This window comes from Coloeus monedula (genome assembly GCF_965178545.1).
Source record: "Coloeus monedula genome assembly, chromosome: 1".
NCBI classification, from domain to species: Eukaryota; Metazoa; Chordata; class Aves; order Passeriformes; family Corvidae; genus Coloeus; species Coloeus monedula.
This window is the reverse complement of record NC_138781.1, coordinates 42333152-42360655: the sequence shown is the minus strand read 5'-3', so window position 1 is coordinate 42360655 and position 27504 is coordinate 42333152. Positions and strand designations below refer to the sequence as shown.

The 27504-nt window shown below is 38.7% G+C and overlaps 1 protein-coding gene across 1 annotated transcript in view; it reads right to left on the bottom strand.

The window, feature by feature from the left end:
* Positions 1-1273: 1273 nt before the first annotated feature.
* The window catches only part of CNOT10 (CCR4-NOT transcription complex subunit 10), a 33148-nt gene continuing 6917 nt past the window's right edge, over positions 1274-27504 (bottom strand). Inside the window, exons 3-19 of the mRNA XM_082298587.1 lie at positions 25721-25882; positions 25064-25214; positions 23915-24060; positions 22391-22477; positions 21595-21678; positions 20727-20844; positions 19708-19857; positions 17890-18092; positions 15174-15295; positions 14387-14563; positions 11697-11777; positions 6877-6990; positions 5390-5520; positions 4585-4620; positions 4356-4483; positions 3018-3093; positions 1274-1559 (exon numbers count right to left, since the gene is read on the bottom strand). Coding sequence (XP_082154713.1) covers positions 1405-1559; positions 3018-3093; positions 4356-4483; positions 4585-4620; positions 5390-5520; positions 6877-6990; positions 11697-11777; positions 14387-14563; positions 15174-15295; positions 17890-18092; positions 19708-19857; positions 20727-20844; positions 21595-21678; positions 22391-22477; positions 23915-24060; positions 25064-25214; positions 25721-25882 — 2121 coding nt within the window. The 3' untranslated portion in view covers positions 1274-1404. The remainder of the gene's footprint in view (positions 1560-3017; positions 3094-4355; positions 4484-4584; positions 4621-5389; positions 5521-6876; positions 6991-11696; positions 11778-14386; positions 14564-15173; positions 15296-17889; positions 18093-19707; positions 19858-20726; positions 20845-21594; positions 21679-22390; positions 22478-23914; positions 24061-25063; positions 25215-25720; positions 25883-27504) is intronic.

Below are 27504 nucleotides of genomic sequence, written 5' to 3'. Positions count from 1 at the left end.
TTTGCCCCTACCTGAGGCCAGGGGTGCATTGTACCTTCTGCAGTGATAGAAAAGTTCCTGGAAAAGGCAGCTACGGGGTTGTTATTCTGAAAGGACTGAAAAGCAGCGCAGGCAGTTACCTGACACGAGGGAGAGTGCAGGTCTCAAGCTTGCTGCTGGACTGCTTCCTGCTGGAGACACACTCCACAACTCGCACTTTAATACACTTGCTGTTGTTTCTGTCCCTTGGTTTCTGCAAGATGGCAGAGAGAAACCCAGGGCTGTTCTGCTGCCTTCTTCTCCTGGACACTGCATTACCTCACACTCACGTTACTGAGAGCAGAAGCTGCAGGCCCCACAGCCCAGTGCTGCTTGGAAAAGTGACCTTGGTGCTGGCTGGAGGCAAAGTACAACAGCAGCAGCACAGGGAGATAAGGTGGAAGCTCAGCTCTGTGCTGGAGATTATTAGGATAGCTGAAACGGCACAAAACAGCCCTGGAGGGACTCTGAGAAGTGCTGGGCTCCTTGCTGGGCTCCAATTATCTTATGCCTGCATTAAGTCCCAAGGTAGGATGGCCCCTCCCCTCCTGTGCTCCCACTAAGTAACCCAGAGGAGGGTCCTTCATTATGCTGCTATCTTCGTTTGAGTAAAAGGCAGAATTTTTTTTTTTGAAAGAAAGTATTCCTCTACAGTGGAAACTAGATTTAAAAACTGCCAAAACCCAAACAAAAAAAAAAAAAAAAAAAAAGGAAAAAGCTCCCACCAAAAACACCCCATACCTAACAACAATAAAATGAACAAACAAAAAAAATAACCCACACACAAAAAACCCCCAAGAAACCAAAAGCAACAAAACAAAAAAACCCCAAACAAAAAAAAAGCCAAAACAAAACCCAACTTTTTCCTTATAGCCAGGCACACACTTCCACTGTACCTGCACCATTACATGTTTCTGCTGGGCAAAGGAAAACCAGGGAGAGGAAAAAAAAAAAAAAAACCCAAACCAAACTAAAAGGCCAACAGAAACAGGTTCCCTCTTCTTTGAGGAAGAGCATGGCTCATATGTGTCAAAACAGCAGCCAACACAATAGTTCAGCTGCTATTTCAGCAGGACTTTAGTTCAGGTAGATGGTTCTCTCCACTCACTGCTCTCCCCTCTTATTCTATTCAAAAAGAGCTGAATTACACACTTGGATAACCTTTTTTTTTGGTAAATAAACTACCACTCCCATTCAAAGCAGCTACCAACCTCCCATCATTCATGAAATAACCTTTACAAACAAGTTTTTGGTTTACATCTTTTATTAAAAATTTACATAAACAAACACACTCCAGCAATTTGGGTATTCAGGTGTCCTAGGTTAAAAAAATATACAAAATCCCAAGCCCTCATGATCAGGGCAGCAGCAGGTTAAAGCACAACCTCACTTCCTTTGAACAGTGGTGAAAGCTGGCATCTGAATGGGCTGGAGTGAGTGGACTGGCTGGAAAACAGGCTTTTTCCGCATGTCAGAGAGTGTTTTCACAGAAGGGAGCAGCTGGTTCCTCTTGATGATCTGCAATGCCAGCTGCGTGTTACCTACAAGACAAGTTTCAATTAAAAAACCCAAAATACCATTTTATAACACATGAATTACTGTTCAGGGACAGAGCTGATGAGCCAGCCCTGGGCCCAGGCCAGGTACAGCAGCAGTCCTTCCTCTCCACTGAAATGCTGACATGGCCAGGAAAAGCAGTAGACAACAGTAAATTTGAAGAAAATAGTTTTGATTGAGTCCACCTATCCTTAACTGAAGACATCACGCTTTTACCTCAGAGCTGGAAGATGCCAAAGCGCCTTCTAATTTCCCAAAGGACACCTCTTCTCTCTCCCAGCTGCACAGCGAGGCTCTAGCTCTCACACAAAATGCCCTCACACTGTGACATTGCAGGCAGTAATGCAAATGCCAAGGGGACAAAACGTTTTTAAAAGAAATATGATTTTCAACCGTATGTATGGCCCATCAAATAACCACCAATATAAATGGAAAACTTACTCTTCGTTAAAAATTAAACTTGTAAAATTACAGGAGAAAAGACACTTGAGTTCTGAGGACAGTGTTCCTCCCTCATACTTTTTTTTCACTGAAGTTTTCTTTTCAGAGGAGCTGCACCATTTTGTTGTCATTTATAGAACGAAAAATGTCTTTAGCCTCTTTCCGTTATATACTTGGAAGGAGGTGAGGGATGTAAATCCCACTTCCTACTCTCTTCTGCTCTGTACATCGTTGTTGCAGAAATAAAGGTTCCCAAAATTCTAATTTAGAGACATCCTTGTAAGACAAACTTTACAGAAGTCTCAATTCCAAATGCAAATGCTCAAATCCTCCGCCTGCCTGCAATGCAACATCACTGAAGGGGAGCAGGCACACAGAACATTTCACAACACTTGGATATTAAGTGCCCCTCAAGGGGCACAGGTCCACAACCGAGACAGCTTCAACCAGCAGCTGCACGAGGTCTGCTCACACTGCAGAATTCAAGTGCAACTTTTCCAGTTTCCCATTATGCAGAGCTTTTCCCTCATACAAACACAGTGAACCTTCAAAAGGAAGCATTTTAGAAGAGACAGTTATCATTATTACAAGCTTTGCTGCCATACTTGCTACACAGGCCTTGACAAGGCTTCTTTGGGAAACCTGGATTGTGGTTGCCTTTCAATGGAGGAAGCTTTCCAAACCCTCTTTTTAGTATAAACCTCATCAAGGGTTTCACTGAGCCTATCCGAGACCACTGACTTCTGCACAAAGTATAGAAAACTTCAGCTCAGGAAATGAGTGTTTAGGAAGTCTGGAGTGTGTGAGAACAGGATGGCAATAAACTATGGAAGTGAAGGTGCACATGCATGGATCCACAGCAGTGTAAAATGGAGCCGAGGCAGGGCCTAAAGGGTGTCATTCAAAATACTGGCACAACTCTAGATGGAGTAGGAATGATGACTACTGCCCTCCTCCCTTTGTATCCCAAATTTAGGTTGATGGAACATTTCCCAACTTACCATTCTGTAATTCAAGATACACAGCCAGCAGGATGGCCTCTGGAGGGATCTCTTTGGGGTGGATCAGTGAAGCAGCCTTATTGAAAAAGAAGAGGGTGGGGAGAAAAAGTGCTTAAGAGAAAGATCAGCACAAACAAAGTGCCCCTTGACAAGATTGCTACCACCATCTTAGGTAATAAACTAACACTTCATTAACTAAGATCACATTTTTTCAAACTAATACACTCCATCAGGTTTAAGCATGCAAGGAGAGACTACAAGATTCTCTACATAGCAAGATTGTTTCACACTAATTAGCAGGACCATCTGCTGTGTGCTTGTGTTCATATGGATCTGTAATTCTTGGGCCAGACTAGTGTGGTTTCCTGGTGAGGTGACAGGTGAAGGTAACCTCCACTGCTCCAAAGTTCAGCATCAAAGTTAACAACAATCATTCATTAGCTTTCCATATACAACCATTTTTCAGCTATGAAGTCAATGAATTATTTGTAGATGCAGAGCCCCACTATATTTTACATCCATGGCTGGCCTTGGACTCCTTTGGGCTCTACACAGGTGTTACAGAGCCCAAGCACAGACACCTGCCTCATCATAAGAAGCCTCAGGAAGAAAAAGAACCAGACAACTGCCCTAAGTAGCTGAGAGCCTCAAGGATTTGAATCTGTTCACATGCACAACTACTGTGAAATAATTTGGAAGCTGCTGTTTCAGTTGGTAGCTCAACAATGCATCCAAGTAGTCTTCCTGACAGACAGGAATGGCTGCAAAAAGAAACATCATGACTGAAAGAGACAGGTCCCAGACATGAGAAGGACCAAGTGATGTGACACAGGCTGAGTGGAGACAGCATTTCAAAAGCAGTACTTGAGAATTCTTGGGACAAAAGGCAGACAAGGAACAGAACTGCAGTTTGTTCTCACAGCTCTGAAGACAATAGTTCTGATGGTGAGTTATTAAATGACTAGGGAAAAAGCCTTCTCTGAAATATAACAATTACTACTAGACCATTAAAAAGACCACAAAAAACCCCAAATAAACCGGCAAACTTAGAAAACATGAAAAGGCTTCCTTAGTCACCTTCCACTGTTCTGATATGACCTAAGGAAAAGAAAATGCTGCATATAGTGGTACTGAACTTTTTACACAAGTAAGAAATTTGGAATTCTTCATTTTGTTTCTAATAGAGACTGCTTCATAAAGACAGAAGAAAACCACCATTTCAGCAGAGTCTGCAAATAAACTTGGGCTATGAAATCACCAGAATTTGCTGTGATCTAAATGGCACTTTTAAGGAAGTACATTTCTCCCTAAAGGTGCCTTGAGATTTGTTTTTCATACCTGATGAAGACACTTTCGAGCTTTGTCATATTCACTCCTCAAGCAGTAAGCACTTCCAAGGTTAAATAACATCATTGTTCGTGCAGACGTGACCGAACTGGGGTAACACTGTGGTGTCTGCTTGCCAGCTGCAATGAAAAAAAAGTAAAAATCTTTTTTCTCTTACACTTCTATTCCAACTGGCCAAGTAAGTTCTTGTACTCTGCTGAATACAGTGGTTGGTACTTACAAGACTCCATTGCCTCATTCTCTCCTTTGTCAGACCCTGCAAAGAAAAAAAACACCAAAAACAAACCCCATCATATTCTGTGACCTTTTTTAAAGGTTATTACAAAAATAATACAAAGATACAAATTTTCTGCTTTCTTCATGGTCTGACATTAAAGAGGGAAAACAGATCAGTTTGCTCAAGAGTTTATGTCATTTAAGACTTCCTATCTTCAGTGTTGTGCTTTTAGATTTGCAGATGAGTATAGGGAAGTTAAACTGCAGACACGTCACTGGAATCAGAGCTCTGTAGACTTCACTATACAGATGGGTTCTGAAGTACTTTCCTCTTACAGAATACACACTCTCGCAAAGAAGACTAAGATACAGATAACTAAGTTCTCCCCAGTCCTGTATCACACTAAGGTAGATTCCAATGCAAAGCCTGGTTTAAAGACCAAAAAGGTGAAAGAGATGGTATGAAACCCAAACTTAACCATAATAGCACATTTAACAAAAGCAGCTTTCCAAAGTTTCCTTCAAACAAGTCAGAATACCACAATATACAGTCCTATTGATGCTACAGAATTAACCATTTCAGAGGAATGACAAACAGGGAAAAGACACACAAAACACAAAGTAGGAACTGAAGCCAGGAAAATAAAAACACAACAACAAACCCACAAACAACACTCTCCCCCACCCTGCAATAACCTACAGGTCTTAAAACAAAATGTCTTAATCATCATTATATTTGTGTCTAGAAAGTTACAGCAGGAAGGCAGCTGAAAGCATAACCAGTTATAATGAAGTGTGGATGCATTAACCTTGATCCTGCTCATTTGAAGAGATCCCAAGGGAAACATCAGTGACATTCTCAGGGTTCAAGTGAGTGATGGCATCAGATATTCTGTCTAGAGAGATGAGAGCTTCTGCTGCATACAAATGCCCAAGAAACCTACAACAGCGAAGGGTTAGGGTACAAATGTCAGCACAGCAATCCCCACAGTTTGTTATGTGAGTCAAGCAATGCAGTTTTTAATGTGAGCACATGGGAACTATTACTGGGAACACTTGCATGGAAATTAACTTGCTCATAAGGTATTGTTGTAATACCCAGTTCTACCATTTACTGCTTTTAGGCACCAAAGTTATTAAAAAAAACAACACCTGAATAATGACAATTCATCCATGCACAGGAATTACCATTCCACAGTGAAAGTACCTTGGTGTGGCTTTACTCACAGAATTAAGAAAAGCTACCCCAGAATATTAATATATCTACAATTTAAAGTGTTACATGACTTTACATTCAATAAAAATGTATTTTCCTGGGACCTAGATACACACCTCTTTGTCTTTGCAAAAAACCTGTCATTTAGCATTTCCTTCATTACATAATGGTAACACAAAATTATGTGTTACCTTGCAAACTCCTCAAAGATCCTGCTAATACAATGACTGTGCAAAAGCATGAGCTCCTGCAGTAGTGTCAAGAACAGGAGCCAAAGAATTTAATTGGCATGGACCAGTTTAGAGCATGGTGCCAGCATATAAAAATAAGCATGAGTTACCTTTGCTTTCCACAAGTACATTACCAGTTTTGAAAACTGTTAGTACTGTAAAAACCTCTGCTATATTTTTTCCTGTGTGTTAAATGCACAAAGTCAGAAGGATGGGGCTAAAGTTGCCTTTTTTGAATTTGTAGAGCTGTATGAGAACTGGGGGGTAGAAGAAGAATGCACTTTGAATATCCTTCAAAAAAGTACAGTGCCAAATGAGAGGTGAACAAGGGAAACCGAAGAATGGAACCTATATAAGCAGCAGTCGCAGCTGAAGTGACAAGTCCTGCACACACAAGATCTGGTACCCTGAGTGACTGAGCAAACCTTCCCCTCTGAGGCTGTAGTTTCATAAGTGACCTTTCAGCAGCGTGGGTTTGGGCTGATGTTGGCTACCCACAGCTGCACATCCCTGCCCCTTGTGCTGGGCCAACACAAGCACATGCAACCCTACAGTGAATCACAAGAGAGACCTAATGGTCCTGCTGCTGCATGGGACCCAGAGCTGGAGAAACAGCAACAGAAGCAGTAGATTCCAAATTATGTGGAATTCGTGCACAAAGGAGGGAATTCATGTTCCTGCGTGTCAAGGGACACTTAGTCAGGGATTCAACAAGAACAGGAGCAGGCCAAGCAATTCTTTGCATCAGATACAGAATTGGCAAGCAACTACAGACACTGGAAGCTTCAACTCAGAACTCTCCAGCAAAAAAACAGGGCTGAGGGAGAAGAAATGACCCCACCAGACTTACTTAAGAGACCCTGACAGCTTTGGTTGCTGTAGAAGTTTATCTGCATGATTCAATGCCATAAGATTATCCCCCAAAGCCAGAGCCACATAAGCACTGCACGCAAGGATCGAGCACCTGGAAGGAAACAGACAAAAAAAAAGGGGAGGGGGAGAAGCTGTTAGGTTAAATGGAGAATTCTGTGATTCCAAATACACTTGTTAAATTTTCTTTTTTGTTTAGTGCTAAAGAAATAAATCAAACTTTCAATAATGACTTCCCATCTAACTATGAAGTAAATGAGTTAGTGTTCATTATTTATGGGCTCAATTGTTCTACCAGTATAAACCAAGGATCACCATTGCGTGCTCAGTAAGATCTTGCAGTTTTCATCATAAATAACAGACTAAAAAAAGATGGACTTCACCATGTGTCATTTTTCTCATGGACAGTTTCCCTTTCTCACACTCTTGTTATTGGTCTTGCCTTGGACTCTCACTTGTACTCCTCTGCCCTCACCTTCTGTTGTAGAGAAGAGTAGCAGATTTCTAGATTTCTGTAAGACACAATCTACAGACACACAGTAGCTATCAATTAAGCTGTAATGTATTTCACTCTTCTATTGTACAATGTCTGCACACAGGGAGACAAACACTGGAGAATTTGGCATTTCCAGTTTTGTGTTCAGTTGAGAGCTGTAACCCTGTGCCAAGACTCTGAATGATCCATGGCATTTCGTTGCCATCACAGACTTGCTTATCTTTCCAAAACCAGAAAATCTCTGGCAGTTCATCTAATGAAATCTGAACTACTCACATTTTCCATCTTCAAACAATAACCCCTCGTCAGGATGCCATCATTAGGCCAAGGTTCACACTTTGTAATAGCTCCCCCCCCCTCACCAAACACTGTTCTTGGGGATATTTTCCACTTGGTAAAACATCATTCAGTGCAGGCTGCCTTGTCCCCAGGGCACAAGCCTCTGCCCATGATGCCCTGCTGTGAGCAGGACTCTGTTCTTCTCCAGGGAGGACAAGTGGATGCTCTGAGTGGGGTCACACGTTGGGAGTGATGGGAGGAGAGCCGTCGGCTCTCCCGCTGGTCGGCGGGCTATTATTGCGCCAACCTTCTGGCAACTGTCAAGCCCGCTTTCGGTCCAGCAGTAAGTCATGTAATTCATGGCAGGACCTGGGGTGCCTTTATTCCCCTTTCCCAGGAGGCATGCTCCTTAATTATGCACAAGCAGGATAAGAAACTTCTCCAGTGTTTCCCCCTACCCCCCACTTCCTCTCCACCGTGCCCAGATGTCACATCAAATCAGAACACATACAAAAGGTTGAGAGAGGGAGAGGAAAGCTTCCCCAGCTCAAGTCCCAAACCTAAAACATTTCTCAAAGGTTGTGACTGGGGAGGGGGATGGAATGGGGAAACAAAATTTTTGTAATAACAGCCTGCTTCTAACTAACCTCTTTTTGTCTCTGCCTCAAGGAAGTACACTTCTAAATCAGTAGAGATGCTGAGTGTCACCCTTAGTGCAAAATACCCTTAGACAGGTATTCAGTCAGGGCCTGCGGAGTTGGTTGCTACTGCCCTTTACAGCAATGTGTCTTACACTTCCCACAACTTTCTTAAAGCCTATTTTTATTTCTGCAAGTGTAAATTCGAATACAAGACGTGCTCCAATCACACAACAGGATGAAACCTACTCCTCTGCTCTAAGGACTAGTCACTATTTAGGCCACGTAAGAGCTAGCAAAAGCCTTCCGCAACAGCCATCTGAAGAGGAAAACATACAGGTTTCTCCCCCTGCAGTTGTGTTCTTGCACTTGGATCCACTGTTGAGTTGGCTGAACCAAATGCTCAGGAGAGCTGACAGCCAACCGGAGCAGAAGAATTGCACCACAAGGGAAAAGACAAACTAGTTTTTCACCCCAGTCAGGATTCTGACAAAACTCCACAGGTCGCCTTTGAGCACGGCAGACTTCCAGCATCACCGAGCCTCCGCATGCCCTAAATAAAACTGCCTTTGCACAAGGAAATAGAAAAATGTTTTTTTAAACTGCCAGATTATGTCAAACAGCCTCTTGTGTAGGTTTAGGCAACAAGATTTGTCAGCCCACACAGACTGCAAGTTTATGGAACCCAAACTCCGTTTCTGACTTGCCTTATTTCTCAGGGAAATGGCAAGTCAGAGCAAATCCAGTTCTTCAAAACTTAGTATGAAGGCACCAAAAATGACACTTCAAAACCATCAAGAGAACATCACTAATCTGAAAAAATTTCATATAGCTAAGCCCAACAATGGATAGAAACTATTTACTTTTTATGTTTCAACACAGGCAAACAATACAAAATATGAAGAAATACAGAATGCAGACTGAGCTTACTCCAAAGGGAACTTCAGCACCAGCAAAGGGGAGATGGGGAAGAACTACACAGTGGCTAAGAGTGAGGGAGAAGAGAGTGAAACAGCTGTGAGTGATAATCATTGTAAGTTTCTAGTATTGTGACAGGGACAAACAGACCGCTGCAACCTTTAAATGGGTAACTGAGGCAAAACTGGGTGTGGAGAAAATGAATGATCAAATTATTCCTTTATCTGCTTTGAGGGGAAAAATTAAGGTTCTCACACAAAGACCTTCAATCTAGGGAGAATGACTACAACAAGGTCTATTGCTGTCCATCTCAACTTTTACAATAAAATCCACAAAATTTTCCAAATGTAGCACTGTGATCTACCAGAACTTCTTTACTCTTGATGCATCCTAACAGTGTTAGGTTGTGGTGTGTGGAACATAGCAGAGGCTGAGAGCAGAGCAGGACAACATGCTTGTCCAAGGATAAGAAGCAGCGAGGAAAATTGTTTAGAACAAACTCAGAAGAAAAATCTGGAGTTTCTACTTCCAATGCATAAATTCTTAGCAATGATTGGTCTCCTCAGACTTCTGCTTGTTGCTTTTAAAACCTTGCAGTTGAATTACTGCTTATTATGAGAATAGTCCACTCAACCAATTTGTGTACAAGCACCAAGCAATATATAGGACATGTAAACATTTTCTAGATTATATTTTTAGCTTTTAAAAACTGTTCAGGGGCAAAGTTAAGTCAGGCATTTTGACCTCTTACAAGGATGCGCAACTGTATAAAATCATCCAAGAAAAGCATTCACAGTCCCTTTTCAGTTCTAGAAGCAGGTTTTTCAGTCCAGTGACTTAGCAGGAAAAAACTGAACAGACACTTATTCCTTAGGATAATCCCTGACAACATCCAGAATCTTTTTTTCTTCATTTTCCCCGACTCGACAAGAATTTCCATTTTCTCACTTAGCTCCTTAGTGAGCAAGGCTACAGGAACACACTATTTACAATATAAATATACAAGATTACTATTTGAGTGTAACGTATTTTGCTTTTCAAAAATATCTTCAGAAGCTTAGAAATAGTTTCAGCAGAAACACTTTCTAGGAATGTGTAGTCCTCTAGATTAAACCAAAGCAGGTAGTAGGAGAGAAAAAAAATTTTTTTTTAAATCAATGCTTTTCCTTTCCTTATATGAATGAAGTTCTTTACCAGAAGCAGCTCACTGCTTGCTGAATTGCTAGGTTTTTCCTGACATGTTGTCAGATTTCATCAGTAGATAACAACAGCTGATTGTGAAAGAAAAGACTACGTATTTAAAAAAAAAAAAATCACAAAGTGACACCACGTAATTTTGACATGTGGCAGCCACATTTTCAACAGTCAGGAGGAGAAAAAACCCACAAAACCCACAAGCAACCCACATCACTGTTTTCAATCCAGCGTGTTTCATTTGGAGTAGCGCACTCTTGTACCACTTCAGAATAAATAACTGACGTCGCCTCACAGATTCCTCCTAAAGTGCTTTTAAATGAGTACAAGAAGATTTGCTACACGTAGTGGAGCAAAGGAAAGGTTAAGCTGGTCATTATGAAACATAGGTTACCTGGGGTTAGGCTGAAACAGAGTGTTTACCTAAGAGTTCAAGTAGGAAATTACTGTATGCTTTGCCCATAATGGAAACTTAAACCAGATTTCTTTTTTCTAAACAGGTGCAAGCTTTATAGTAAGAGATTTTCAACAGGCTGGAAGCCACCTGAAACAAGTAACATTGCCAGTAAATGGTAATCTTGTTGGGGGAAAGTAAAGAGGCTCCAGACAATATGATACTTATTTACACACAAGTGAGTTATTCTATCTGGAGAGCACTCAGACTCCTAAACAAGCAGTTTAAGGATCTTTGAGAACACATAAGGAATCTACAGTGAAATTTTACCTGTGTTTTTGCATTGGGAGGAAGTCAAATGCCTGGACAGAGGCATTTTTACTTTCTATTTTATGCAAACTATGGATTTATTCTGGCTGAAAGGAACACCATTCTCATCAGTGAAAGCAGCTATGCTGCTTTCCACTTTCATTTTTTTTCCCATCCAATAAGCAGATAATGTGGGGACTGAATTCCAAACTAGCCTTATCATGGCTTTAAAAGGAAAAGGTACATACAGTAATTTCCATCCCTTTCTACCAATGTCAACAGCCATTGTCAGGTTTCTAGCTTTCTCTTACGGGACTTGGTATTTTCAGCTTTGCCCAATATATAATGCCAAACTTACAATAGTGGGATCAAACAGACTGATCTACCTAAATTGAAATTCTGGATGATTTCTATTTGTTCAGATTCAAAGCTCAGAAGAAAGAAAGCACACACACTTGAAAAACAGATTACCAGTTACAATTCAACATCCCAAGTACCTACAAAAAAACCCTAGGAATCACAATTAAGGAAGAGGCTTATTTAGTGGTGAATATTTTATATTATTTACTTGCCTTAAATTCTCTAACTCCTGTTTCTTCAAAGGCGAAGAAGGAGGAGCTGCAATGAATTTATCCCCTTCATGACTTTTATTGCTAGAATAAAAACAGTGTATTATTATAATAAGTAATTTAAAAATGGTCAGTGTATTTATTCACTCTATTTAAAAGAACATAAAAAATTCTGCAGCCTAAAATAGAGGGAATTGAAGTTATTCAGAGATTGAGGCACATGCTCTTATCCTAACCATTCTATTTGAGAAGGAAGAAGTGGGACACTTGCTGGAAAGGATTTGACTGACAGACCAAACAACCCACACCATTCTTCACAGCCTTGAGCTATTTTTGAAGTTCAATGTAGGATAAACATTTTTAACTGGAGGGACACAATTTGCTGCATTTGTAGCTTCTCTTCTTTTAGCCTGTAAGAAAAGCAGTAAACTAGTTCTCTCTAGACATCTTGAAAACTAGTTACATAAACATTCTAGAAAGATAACCCACAAAGTGCTACAGCTTCCTTTAGACTTCTAGCTACCCTTTATTACAAAATGTCCTTTTTGTTTTCTTTTTTTTTTTCCAAATAAAATTCCACTTTCTTAAAATTACACCTTGGTTTTTTGGGGGAGCATTTGGGGACTATTCATTCTATTTAAGAAGTATGAAACTTCACCCTCCAATAAGCTGAAAGAACCTCCTGGAATGAAAATTGAAGAGACAGCTAATGGCTGTATCTTGGTAGTGAGAGACACCAAGGTCTAAAAAAAGATTTAAAAGAAAATTCAGAATTGAAACTGAGTCTGTCCACTTAACGAGAACTTTTTAATTTACCAGTTTCACATCTGTCTATTACAAATAGGTAAGATAACTCCAACATTCAAAACATAGAGCAAAAAACTCCAAGGAAATTCATACTCAATACTGCTGTAGAGTATATACTTCATGCCTTTACCAAAAATTAGATTAAAAAAATACCCTTAGCCACTGAAAGTATTTGCTGTTTTCTTGTGAATAAGAGAAGAATCTGCCTTAAGAGTCAGCTTGCTCAATTAGTGGGATTTGCTTTAAAACCATCCTGTTTAATTAGTGTGATTTTCTTCAAATGCCTTGTATGTTCTACTGTTCCCTCACAGAGGTTCCCTTGTCCAAAGGAACAAATCCTTAGAGAACCTTTCAGAATGTGACACACAAATTCAAGAACAGCCTCCTTTGTTGTGGATATTTTGAAATTGGCAGTGACTACTGGGAGATATGAGGGAGTCCTTTCTTTAGCTTTTCTTCAGCTGAAGAAGCATCTGGTTTTGAAAGCAGAAGGCAGCAAAGGATCATACAGGGCATGTTTTCCTTTCCTCACTCCTACAAAAATAAACAAAAAACACCCCAACACAAAACAAAAAAGGAGGTCTTGTCTGAGTAAGGGCCACCATTCTGTTTTCATCACTGCCCCTCAGTGAGCCCCAAAAGCTTAAAATTGAACTCCCATTTAAACCAGAGAAGCTTCATCTCAATGGGCTGCATATATACTTGCCAGAGGAGTTAGATCACAACCTCCAACCTCAGTAAAGAAAAAAGGAAAAAAAAACCCGAAAGCAAACAGCCAAACAAAAAAACCCAACAACCACGCCCCCCCAACTTTTATAAGTCATATGGTCACTTGACAAGATAGATTGTAATTGGAAAAACAGAATTACAGAGAACAGCTTTCAAATACTGTTGTAACAGTAACAGCCACTAACCCCTAGCCACAGTCCATCTGCAGGCAACCCCACAACATATGAGGATGCACCTTGTGCCTACACGACACAGTGTGTGTGCAGTAAATCCTGCCTTCTGACAAATGGATCTTATCTTCTTAACATTTATCTGTACTCAGGTCTGACAAAACCAGCGTGTTTTTTCATTACTCTCTAAGTAGCTCAAGTTCTATCACAGACACTTTTCCCAGATGAGTTATTGTAACATTTCCCCTCAAAATGGTCTTTAATGAGTGCAGACTATGATCAAAAGTTACTCTTCAAAAGGAAGTCCAGAATGTATGAGATGATGCAATAAATTAAACCACCTTCCTTTACCAAGCACTGTCTGCAAATTACATTTTCTGAAACTTTAATGACAAAAAAAAGTTTTTCTTAAACTCTTTTCTGCAAAATATGATTTATTAAGCAATAGCTCCATGCTGGTTTCCTACTTCACTTTCTAAATCTAGTATCCCATTTTAAAGCAAACACAACAAAGCATACTAAGACTGATGAATGTCAAATTTGATCATGGGGAAATGTTTACAACTGAGTTGCCAGACATTCATATATATATATATTGAAGCAAGTACACAGCACACGTGCACACACACACAAGATCACTGTAACATGTGAAACTTCACTTACAATTAGAGAAATACCAATATGCACAGCAGGAGGGTGTGGGAAAACACAACATTTGCAGCACAGAAAAAAAGATGGTCAAGGGAAAAAATAATTTCAGTGTTTAATTTAATAAAAGTTTTTAGGGACAGGAGGAATCAACTCAATATTTTATTCTTAAATTAAAACAAGCAGCTAAACTATTTCTTTGAATAGTCCATCACTATTAAGAGAATTTACAAATATGTTCTATTTTTCTGCTAGCCAAACAGGGTAAGTAGCAGACACAGACTGTCAGCCCAGGGTTACTCTGGACAAAAAGAAAGGTTTATATTCAATTCTGTTTACCTGCATGCTTCACTGCTTTCACTGTTTTCTGTATTTCCCCCCAGCTGATTACTAGTTTTAGATCCATTTTCCTGCTTTGGCTCCTGTTGATCTTCTGGCAGCAGCAGCAAGGCATTTCTTAGGCAAATTGCTGCAAATTCCATGCTGGCTACAGGTATTGCTGATGACTGCCCATCACTTAAAGAGACAAAGAAGTTGACCAATAAGAACCAGTCCTACTACATTAAAAATAAAAGCAGAGCTCCAGAAATATCTGAATGCAGAGAAAATTTCACCCTAAAAATGTTAAATAATGTTTTAATATAACAAGTTTAATTTATGAGGACGTAATATCTTGTTATTTTTACATATTGAAAATACACCATGATGCCCAAATAGATTCAACCACATAATTTCTTGATTTCTTGATTTCACTTCCTGAAGTTTTATGGCAGAGTGACTAGATTCTTCCTGCATTTTTCTAAAGTGGATAAGTGAAAATATATATATTTTAAGTGAGAAAAAGAGAACAGATTTAGCTATCTGAAAATATAAATTTCAGATAAAGAAATTTTAAGCTTTAATGCTCATCTTAGTTACCATAAACACACAGTTAAGCCCTCTGCTGGCCATCACAGAGACGGCACAAAATGATGTTTAAGACTGACCAAGCATTTTAACATGCCTCTCTCTTCACTACATGAATAAACAGTTATTCCACAACGGTTTTGAAACCTCTGATAAACAGATATATATCCTTAACAAAGGTATAAAAACCAAATAAATAACCCATGGAAAACATACTCACTTATAAACAACATTCTGTATGGACTGGGATGCTAGGACTATCTTACGGTGGTAGCCTTGACCTACTATAGATTGCACAATTCCCTTTTTGCTGGGAAGACCTTTAGTCTCTTGTTCTGATGTCTAAAAGGAAAAAGGAAAAAAAAAAAGAGCTTAAATATCAAGGCTATTGAATGAGAGCTCGACAAAATAAGTGAAGGCTGAAAGAAGACCTTGAACCCTGCTAAAATATAAGAATAATGGACACAGTTTTAAATCTAAAGTACAACGAAGGATCAGGGATCTTCTATTGTCTTTGTGTTGCAGAGGGGTTTTACTGCAGACTGTGTAAGCACAGATTAGTTCTGACAGCTTGTCTGATAGCCTACTGACCTAGTTTCTCCTCTGTTTTGAAAGCAAAAGAACAATGAACCAAGTCATACTAAAAGAACTGACAGGATATCTAAAAAGAAATAATTTGATCTGCCAAATAACATTCAGACTTGGCACTGTAACGCTTGCCATCTTCTCTCTCTGCTTACACAGCACTCAAAATGCTCTTTGAAAAAGCTGCTCTCAAACTGTTCCATGGGGAGCACACAACTGAACAACAACATACGCAAAAATACATTAAATTAACTTGTTTAATGGATTTTTGGGTATGCAGACGCATTCTGTGGGTCAAATAAACTTAAAGTACCCTAATTGTGAGTCCCAAGAATTATTTCTACACCATATTTACTGGGCTTTGTTTGGCTGTTTTACCACGAGCCACCTTAACTTCACTGGTAAGTTAAGTCAGTGACAAAGAGTTGCAGTTGTAAGGAAAAACTTATCCTAAATCTGGACTTGCAATAGCTATCACTTTTCAAAAAAATTATCAGAATCTATTGTAAAAATACTGACATAGTAGCATTTACTGCCACATAAAAAATACATACACTGAGTTTGGATATGAAGCACCTATTTCCAAAAAGGTGTTCGAAATGCAGGTGTTTAAAAGGTAATCTTCTTCCATTTATATTTTATGAACTAAAATACTAAAGTGGGTGAAAATTAGTGAATTTCATGAAATTGCTTTTCTGCATGGTGTTCAGAGCATAAATATAATCCATACTTAGATATAAAGGAATATTATTGCAAATTGAGTTGTGAGGTCAAATTAAACACACTATTGGCTTTAAGGCCTCACTTGTCATGTTGAAAATCTAACAATTTAAAGACACTTCCTCTTTGCCTTTAATATTAATGGCATCCAAAGTTAATTTTTTGCTTCCAAGATTACAAATTTAGGGAATAACAAGCTGGTTTTTCGACATGAATTCAAGTTCTCTGGTACACCACACATCATCCTAACTGTAGCAGGAAGAAGACCTCAGGAGCCTGGCATAATCTACTACTTTGCCTAGTCTGCAGTAAATAGGGAAGTGCCCCATAAGGATCTGTTAATTTTGCTTTTCCCGACTGCTAAATACTGCCCTTCTAAATGGAATCCTAGCTTTGGGGTTTTGCCACAAAACTTAAGCTAATCAACTCTCTCATACTCAGCTTTTCACTAGAGATGATCAGATGTGTCTTCTTTATCTATGTGTGACTTCAACCCAGTAGGATTGATACAGAGAATTGCAAAATTAGTATGAAGAAAGCTGTTCTTCCTGCATTTGATGTGCTTTCTAAAACTCAGGCAATCAGACAAGTAGCACATACAGAATCACAGTCAGTCCAGTTTTGACCCAACACTCTTGAATCTTCAGTGCTCTGCCTCTGAAATGGGTATAGAAGCAAACCTCTGCCATAAAGTTGTGAGTATCTTAAGTTTTCTGAAATAGAGATACCAAAATATTGAGTACTATTCAAATTCCCAAGGGAGAAGTTCTGAATTTTGTATTTGGAAGTATTTTGATAGTGTGCAGTAAATAAATGCACCGAGGCCCCCCAGAGAGGAAAAACAGAGAATTCAGGGGTGGGGGGAAAAAGAGAGTGAATATAGCTACTTGTTCAATTCATCCTGCACATCCTGTGTAAGGAGTGAAATGGGCATATTGTGGAAATAACTGCATAGCATCATGCAATTACAGATTACATTATCACTCCCCCACACTTAAGGGGTGAATTACAGTTTTACAGGGAATCAAGTATATCTTAATTTCACAGATGTACTATTTAGGTGCAGTATTTACTTGTAAGAGCAAATAATCCTGTTCTCAGCCCTCTGAATTTTATCATTTGTATTTATCCTATTCATATATGGATCAACAGGCTGAAAACAAGATGCCCCAGAGGACATGCAACATGCCTGCCATGAGCAGGTTTCCACCAACTCTGCCAGGAGAAGGTGAAGACTTAGCAGTTAGAGATTCAGCTCCCCAGCAGCCGTGATCCCAACAGCTTCAGGATAGAGAAGGCTGATCTCTGCTTCCACAGCCTCTGTCACTTTCAAGCTACCCGCACTACAAAGGCTCATCCTTCTCTATCTTTAGTGGCAAATGAGTGAGGAAACAATAAAACTTTAGATGAGCTTTGGCTGCATGAAGAGAAAAAGATCACATGCAAAGAGTTCCCCTCACCTGTTGCAGCTCCAGATTAAACACATAAAAATACATATACACAAAAAATAATTAATCTGGATTTACAGAGGTGTTACAACATCAGGCCTTCAAAATACACAGCTTAGCTATTAATTCTACCTTTCTGTAACCACATGCCATTCTTTAGAAGAATTTTCAAAAGTTACTTACCCCTTTATTGGCAGCAATGCAGCATTCTGCTATTCTCAGCCACAGACGAGGGTTTGAGTGATAAACCTGGACTGCCTCAATCAGGCATTCAAAGGCAGCTAAGGGCCTCCCAATATGCAAGAGCTGAATTCCACAGTTATAGAGCAACTCATATCGTTTGTTAGTCAGTAGTGTACACATGGGTCTCCCCGAAAATTTTTTACCTGCAGAAAAGGATTACATCATATTGGATATGCAGCTCAGGAGAGCACAAAACTCTGAGGAAGACAGAAGTTGTGAGAGACACCCCAAAGCTACCAAAACCCCCTTTCATTGCTGAAATCCACTAGCCTCCCTCTGTAAATAAATTCCTTTCACATCAAAACTGATTTCAAAGACAAATTAATTGTATTCTTAATAAAGATTGAAGTATATTAAATACTAACCTCATAAGTTCCTTATCACACAAGCTAAGTGTTATACAAGAATACTGAATCCCAGATTTGTGAGAATACACATCTACACACATTCCAGAGAATACAGATTGCAGAAGAAAACCACTTTGCTGTTAACAAGCATAAAATGCTTTCTGTCTTCACATTAATACCTAAGGCTGCACTTAGGTCCAGGGGAGAAATAGAAAAAACAATAAAATGTCTGATAGTAAGTAGATTTTAAAGGAAACAAGAAATGTAAACAACTATAACTTCATCAAGAAATGATGAAAACTGAGTGATGAGGCCCTCTATGGTCAGATAGGAGAGGTCTCACATTCACAAGCCCTGGTCCTGCTATCTGGGACAACACAGAAGGGCATAAACAATCCAGGAGACTCCTGGAATGTGTTTATAACTTCCAAGTGTTGGAGGAGCCAATGAGAAGAGGTGCTATGCCGGACCTTGCTCTCATCAACAAGGAAGGGCTGGTCGGGACTGTGAAACAGTGGAGTTAAAGATCCTTAGGACAGCAAGAAGTATGCATAGCAAGCTCACTACACTGGACTTCAGGAGAGCAGACTTTGGCATCTTTGGGGGTCTGATTGGTACAACACCACGGGATAAAGCCCTGAATGGAAGAGGAGCCCAAGAAAGCTGATTAATATTCAAGCATTACCTCTTCCAAGCTCAGGAATTATGCATCCCAACAAAGAAGCCAGGCAAAAATGCCAGAAGGTATTTGCCAGGAGCTCCTGGACAAATTCAAATACAAAAAGAAAGCCTACAAAGGGTGGAAGCAAGGACCAGTAACCTGGGAGGAATACAGAGAAACTGAGAAACCAGGGATCAGGTTGGAAAGCTAAGTCTTGGCAGGATTAAATCTGACCAGGGACGTCAAGAGCAACAACAAAAGCTTCTATAGGTATGTTGGTGATAAATGTTGATGTTGGAAGACTAGGGAAAGTGTGGGGCCCCCTCCACAAGGAAACAGGGGACCTGGTTACCCAGAATAGGGAGAACACATCCTTCATGCCCTGATGGTTCTACACAGTGTCAGCAGGACTATAAATAACCTATGCAAAATAGGTCACAAAAATTTTATTTTGCCATACCTCCCTAACTGAGGGACCAAGTCTACAAATGAGGGAGAAGTAATTGTCCCAGCACCACAGTACATCAAGAAAAGCAAAAAAATAAAGAACATATTTAATCATCACCATGTATTTCTGGCAACAACAACTATATTCTTACATCAGGTTATCATCAAAGTTCTCACCCTTCTTCCCTGTCCTCCACAAAGAGACGGACGGGGAATTTTGCTGATAATTACTCAAACCTTCTGTCCTCTGTTTCCTTGATTTGCCCACCCCTCTTCCACCATCCGTTTGAATCTCCTGCTTACCTGGATCCGAGCTGCCCGTTCCTAGCTGTGCACATGCATTATCATTCTCTTGCAAGGCTTTTTTAAAGTAAAAAATTCCTAAATTGTGCTTTCCCATTGCAAAGTGGATGCAGCCAAGATTGTTCCAGAACATACACCTTAAGCATTCACCTGACAGAACAAAAGACCATTTTCAGAAAGTGAAAGTTGTTGCTAAGCCCATGAAATGCTCCAACCACTCTCTCATGGGTCAGCATATTATGGCAGTCTATTAAACATGTTTTTCAGTGAGATGTTCATGGATGATGGTGTTATATATATGTGTATATATATATATGCGCCAACCTAACCATACAAGTGGGAAATGCACTCTTCTTTCTAAATATATGATGTTCAGGTAACACTGTAAGAGGTTCTTTCTAAATAATAAAGGACAAAAATTTAAACTTTTCACTTATCTGCTGGTGACTAAAGTTTTAATGGATAATAAAGAAAAAAGAAAAAAAAAACCACCCTAAAAATCCAAATAACCAGACCATTAGCAAATTAAACAGACATTATTTCAGTCATAGCCTAGGAAGACCACTCAGTTAACATTATACTGTGCAAAAAAGGTAATGCAAAAAAGTGACATGACTGTAAAGTTTTCAATAAAATTTTAAGTCATAAAGAGAACTTTAAGCACATAAATTGCCAGAAAGGTCTCAGTTCTAGATCTAGTAAGTTGCCTTTTGTTTCATTTCTTGATTAAGAGACTCAATTATGAGCCTTGCAAATAGAACACACCTTCACAAATTCATTTTTATGGACAATCACAGCCTTGTGTAGAAGAAAGTTCAATGGAAAACACCACAGTGTTATATGAAAGAGCATAAGAAGGAAGGTGAAACACATCCAGCATATAAACCCATGACTTTCAGGGCTGACTCTGTTAAGTCATCATTAATGTCCTTAAAATTAATATAAACAGTAGTCCTATCAACTAGTTCTATTATACTAGACACTGAAGTACCTGCAAGGATGAAGGGTTTTTATTTTACCTGTTTTCATGAAGCCTGGATGTTCAGCAATGTTGGCACTGTTTAAAAGTTTGACAGCTTTACGGTAATTACCTCTCAAATATTCAAAATTGCTCTTAAGAAAGAGAGAAGGCGCTGACTGTGAAGGAGAAAACAATAGTTAGTTATCTCTTGGTTGATGATTTCTACTGCTAGTGTTAAATCACTTCACAAACCTGCTTCTTCTGCCACTTTAAAAATAAATGGGTTTAGGCCATAATACTTTCAAGAACTCTGTCATGGAAATGGCTAAAGGCAGAGGATCTCTAACCTGTCTTCTAATACCTTCCTCCCCACACTTCCCCTCCCTGCAGAGTTCCTCCTAGGCTGTAATCTTCCTGGTCTGCCAATAGAGACCTCATGATCTAGAAGGTTTTCTGTTAAACTTGCTTTCCAGCAAGACATAAGCCTCCCAAAAATGGCAACCAAAAAAAAAAAACCAAAAACAATGCCAAAAAATGCCCACATATCCCAGAATTAATCTTTTATGAACTGGTTTAAACCACCAGTTACATCACAGTTTGTAATATGCATAACATCTATAGTAAACTAGAACTTGTTTCATTTCAATTATAAAGAATGCTGAGCCTGTTCATTACATTATGTAGTGTTTCACTGTTATTTTGGCACCACAAAGTGCATTTTTTTTAGCAACTGAAAACAGCACAAATAAGAAAATTCTACATTGATTACATCAGCAGAGAGATTACAAACCAAACTGGCTACCTAAAGCATTACTTCATGCATCCACCCTCAATTAAATGGTTTTTCATAAAGAACATTAGCAAATTCAGTTTTAAGATAGAGAATGTATCTATATTTGAAAAACAATAGTCTTAAGAATACTTACATTCCCAGCTGTATTCATAACAGACTTGATCTCCCTTTTGCATGCTTTTAGTGACTTCATCTGGATATAGGCTCTCACCTTATACTGTTAAATAATTAAATTTGTTAAATAATATACAATAATTTCTGCAGGTTTGCAAGACAAACTGTATCTAGATATTTACTGCAGAATATTTTATGTACGTCTTTAAAATAGGTAATAAAAAGCTGTTCAAAAAGTCTTCATTAAAAAATTCTATTCAGACTCAAAACACCACATTTATATGGTTTGTACTTACAATAAGCAGATAAACATTTTGTTCAATGGCCAACAGCTGCTCTATATTCAAACACCGATATGAGCACTCAAAATGACAAGCTGATTAAAATAACCTAATATCTTCCTCCCAGACATTTACCTACTAAACTGAAAACAACAGTAAGCAAATGCTAATAGGGAACCACTCTGATTCTTCACATATTTTTCAACAGAACAGCACAGTAGAATAAAACCTCAGCTGATTTAGACTGTTGGAGGTTGAACAGACAAATTCAATGCAGAGAACTGCCATGTAAAGAAATTATTATAAGATGTAAAGAAATTATTATAAATGGGGGGGAGGGGGAGCTGTTAGGTCAGTTTTTCCTGTACATGGATCTTACAAAAAGGAAGACTTAGATAAATTCATTGTTTTGTTTTACACCAAGGAGAGAGAAAGCATCATAATTTGGGCTGGACTAGTTTTGAAGGAGATGGCACTCAGATTTTAAAAAACCTTGAAGTAATGTTCTTGTAAAAATAATATGCAGACCCTTACCTGATGTATCTTAGATTTAGCAACTTCTATTAAAGCTCCACTTTCAGACTTTTGATTTGAGGAATCTTTATTGGTATTATTACCTGACTGTCAAATAAAAAAAAGAAAGTTTTACTGTTAGTCACCTTTTAAATTCAGTTGACAGATTCAACTCACATGAAAAAAAGAAGTATTTAATAGTATTTCACAATATTTAATATCAAAATACACACATCCCACCAGAAACTAACATGAGTTTAACAATTAAAATCCACAAACCACACCAGCCTATGAAGAGGTGAATTCTGTACTAACATTAGTATTTCATTATGTTGCTCTGCAGTTAAGAAGAATTCTTTTGCCTAGAAGGATGACATGCACATTCTGGAGTACCTTTTTAATATTTTCACTGGTAGAATTACTATACACTTAAAGAGAGAATATTTTATCTTAAGTGTGTCATTCCATCAACAGGAAAACACTGAAATGCCCTCTCTTCACTTCCAAACCACTACTGATTCTACTGATTTTTCCAACAGGCACATGAAAGATTCCATTTGAAAGTATACCTCATACTTTCAGATACTATATGAAAAAGATACTTCATTTCCCATCCTATGCTATGCAATTGCAGTTCCTCTGACACTGACTTCCCTTTCAAACTTAGGGTCTCATATGGTCATAAGCAAAGACAAACAATAGTTGACTCTGGAGACAACTGTCTTTCCAATGTCTCTGACTGAAGAAAGACAGCTCCCTGGAGTAAAGAGAAAAGGGTGAAAGAGAGGGAATAAACAGCTGCTGTACACAATTAACTCAGTTATTAACATATTTAAGCTGCTGTCTAAAGTTACAGGTGATCTAACATAGTTTTATAATTTAAAAGTCTTAAAACACTAATTTTGGATTGAGCTAAAGCATACTGTTGGAACCCTGGATTCTGAGAATTTCAGCCTTTCAGTGCTGAGAGGCAGTGATCCTCAGAAACACACTATATCCAATCCAAAACCCCGGGAAAAGTTTCCTAAATTGTGTGATAACACTGAGGTTGTTGTTGTGTAATTAAAAGTTATGTCACTGGGTGAAATACGTAGAAATGTAGAAAATTAGGTTTTGAACATATAGGTAAGAATAGGTTACAACATGGAGGATTTTGGGTGTGGATTTTTGTCTTCTTCCTTCTCCTTCTTCACAAACCTGAATGTTCTGTCATTGGGTCAAAAGTTCTGCACTGCAGAACTTGAAAAGTCAGTAACTGGATTGTAAGTAAAAACATATCTCATTATTGGTTAGTTTAGATTTTTAAAAGCTTGGAAAAGTAAAACTCATGGCCATTTTCCACCCTTCCAACAAAGAGGCACTCTCTGTGCAGCTGTGTTACTGATAAGATACAATAAACAACTAAGTCTGAACAAGGATACTTGCTCTCCTATGTCTCAATTCAAACTCTGAGTTAAAAGAACTCAAGATGAAAAAGTAAAAGAAGAAAAAGTAATACATATTTCTGATAAATATTTAGTGTCATTTGTATTACTTTAAGCTTACCTCATTTTTTCCATTCTTGCTGTTATTGTTGCCCTGTGATATCATTTTTTCCAGAACTGCAAGCAGATGCAAGGCTTTCTCAGCTTGGTAAGTTAACAGGTATAAGTCTACAAGCAAGAAGCACACAGCCTGGGCAAACTTCTCTTCTGTGAAAAGCAAAGAAGAAAAAATTATTTTGCAGCTCTAATACCAATCCCTACAAACATGGTTGGAAAAAAAAAATTACTATAAAGCGCCATCTATGCAACATTATGAGAAAAATCAATCTATTATGTAAGAAAAAATAATGCAGCCATCTCCAACCCACAGCTAAGTACATACACTGAAAAGAAAGCTCATTCATTCAAATGGCATCAGCATAAAAGCACAGACTAAAGACAGCTTAACAAGTATTTCATGTTCATAGGTTTTGAGAACTGGTCTAAGCAGATCAGCAGCAAAGATGCAGCATCTGAACAGACAGAGCCACATGCAGACGTAGAATCCCACAGAACTCAAAAAGATTCTGTACAAGCACATCTCCGCTTGGCTGACTTCATAGAGTAAATCCCAATTATGCATGTTGAAAACTGGGAGGAACTGAAGGAGAAACACAGCAGCATTTACTTCATTTACTGAGACACACATACATATATCCTTCAGCCTTCTCACTTCTAAAATTTAACAAGGACTATGAAATTATTTCATACAAGTATGGCAATTCCACTGCACAAGGTATCATAGCTCATAACAGCTGCACACTTCGTATTCAGATATGAGCACATACAATTATGTATTACCTAATACAGGTATTTTAAAATGAGTGCCCTGAAAAACAGACACCCACCTGTGAAGTTGCATGATGACTCAAAACATTAGATTTTAAATAATTTCATTCGCTTGTCCATATTATTTACATAAATACCTTCTCAAATTGAAAAAATCCATTTCAGTTTCATTGCACTTGTCTGCTAAAGCTCTCTGAAGTACCTTCCCCCAAATTCGTTTGTTGTCCTTGATACAAGTAAAACATATTCTTCATTCCAAACCCTACCTAATTTCTTAAAACCATATTAGACAAATTACAAATCACTCGTCTGATAGTGAAAAGGACTGAATTGTCTTTCTGTAGTTCTTGCATGAACAAGATTCTTCTTTCTGCCCACATACCAAAAGGCTCTATGAACTGGTACAGCTTCTCCCCAACTGATATAGCTTCAGTATACTGACGCAGATGGTACAGGATAACAGCTTGATTGTAGTACAGCATACTGTTCTCAACATCATCCAAACCATCCATTTCTTCAACAACAGAGTGAACCTGAAAAAACCCCACTCATTTCATTAAACTTTGATTACCTATGATTTTAGAGTACCAGGTATTTAAAAAAAAACAACTCCAAAGCTATGAATTTCTCTAGAGGTAGATTATAATTTACTGACCTAATAAACTTCATTGTTGTTGCACATAAACACGGCAAAAAAACATACAATTAAATAGAAAGTTGTCAACTGAGTAGTAAAGTAATATTTTCACTTTTTTATTATTTCACAAACTATTCCAGGTTAAGGAACTTTCTACTGAAAGAACATAGCAGGTCCTTCTATTGTTATAATCTCAGACCAATTTCAACAATAGTTAAAAACACAACTACAAAAACTGTCCTACAAGATTAAACTGCCTCAGATGTTTAAAAGTGATGTTACTTTCTCATTTTATTAAATCTAAGGGACAAGGGACAGAAGTTTTACTCCTACTCCACTGAAAGATTCCGCCACCATTAAAAGTACTCACAATCAAGTACCACGTCAATATGGTTGCATTACCTGGTTTTTCAGTTGGTTAAGGGTTTGTCTCAAATTGTCTGTGGTAGTCTGGTTACTTTTACAGAACTCTGCAACAGCAGTATTCAAAGTTATTTTGTAGTCATCTTTGTTTATGTCTTGAAGGGTATTTAGGTGTTGTAAACAAGCATCATAGTTTCCAGCCTGTAAATTGCACATACCAGAAACATGCATTAGAAGATACAGTCTCCTTTATCAAAACAAGTGAACTAAATGTCTATACACACACTTCATTATTTATGCAGATTAGCATGGATGAGAAGCAAGTCTAAATGTTGAAGCCATATCCAAATTTCAAAAATAATTTGATGGAGCAAGGACAAATTAAGTAGCTGATTATTATTAACAGATGTTTCCATGAAAAGTGTTATTCTCATTTCTCTTATCATATTAAGTCTTGAGATTCTGTTTCCTCAGTTTTCATAATTTTTCCCCATTTCATGAACACTGAGCAGCTGCCATTGCTTACACAAGTTCCAGCCCAACATTTTATGCTCATTCTTCAGTTGATCTGGATATACAGTGATTTACAATTTGATCTATAGAAGTTAGCTCAGGAGAGATTGCAAAAAGAAAGTGTCACTTTCCCAGAATAGGTTTAAAAAATATTTTTACAAGCTTTAGCTGTTGGATGAAGTATTCAATCACCTAGGAACGCCTAAACAGAAACTAGGAACCAAGCACGATGTTCCACTGAGGTATGATTTAATAGAAAAATCCCTTTCTTTGACCTCAGGAATAAACAAGGACTTGAGAGTCACGCGCCTCTGCTGCTTTCAGTTTTTGTCTTTTCTGTGTTGGTACAGGAGAAATTTAGTGACATCAAGGAATGAAAGAGAACTCCTGACTCTTTCAACTACATCAAGTTGATGTTTCACTTAAGATGATGCTTCACTTTCAACTGCTCAATTCCTACACAGGAATAATCACATTCACCTCTTCCATATCAGAGTTACTTCCAGTCTGGTCAGACAGATAAGCAGATGCATTTCCACCTCTGTCAATGGTTCACACCCAAAAGCTAAGCTCTTGAATACCACCCTCCACTTACTCCTCCTCTTCAGGTGCTGTTCCACTGAGCTTCTCCTGGGCTCCTGAGTAACTTCTTATTAAGGGCAGAATACAACAGAGAAGAGCTCTGGGGTCCTTCCGCTCTTCCCAAGAAAGTTGCCATTCTGCAGCTACTTTCCACAGAACCATTCCAGTTCCTTCAGTCTCCCGTGAAAGCAGAGTTACACAACACAGAGAGATGTAGCAGGACATTGACACATTTTCACAACTCTAAGCATCAACAGCATGGATTGCCTTGTGATCATGTGCACAACACAGGGACTTGCAACTCAACTGCTGGCATGCTTTTTAGTTGAGACAGTTCATCTCCCAGTGATTCTCTTCCTGTGCTCACACTTAGAGCTTCTCTTCAACAGGAGCTTTCAGATCACAGCAGCAAGGCTTCTAACCATGGCTGGACTACAAACCTTGAACCTTTAAATGCTCAGCTTATTTTGTGATGTTCTTCATCAGCTAACAGTCCTTTATGCCACTCTACTAGACAGGATCTAAAATATAATACCCAATTTTATAGGAATTCTATCAAGACTGAAACTGGATGTGTAACATGATAAAGCAGCAGGCAAGGCAGTCCACAATGCTATTTGGAGCTACTCAACAACAAGAAAATTCCCCAACAAGGCACCAAATTAATTCTGCTCACATCTGTTGCCACCTCACTCCATGAATTCAGAGAGTTCTTAAAGCAAGAATAA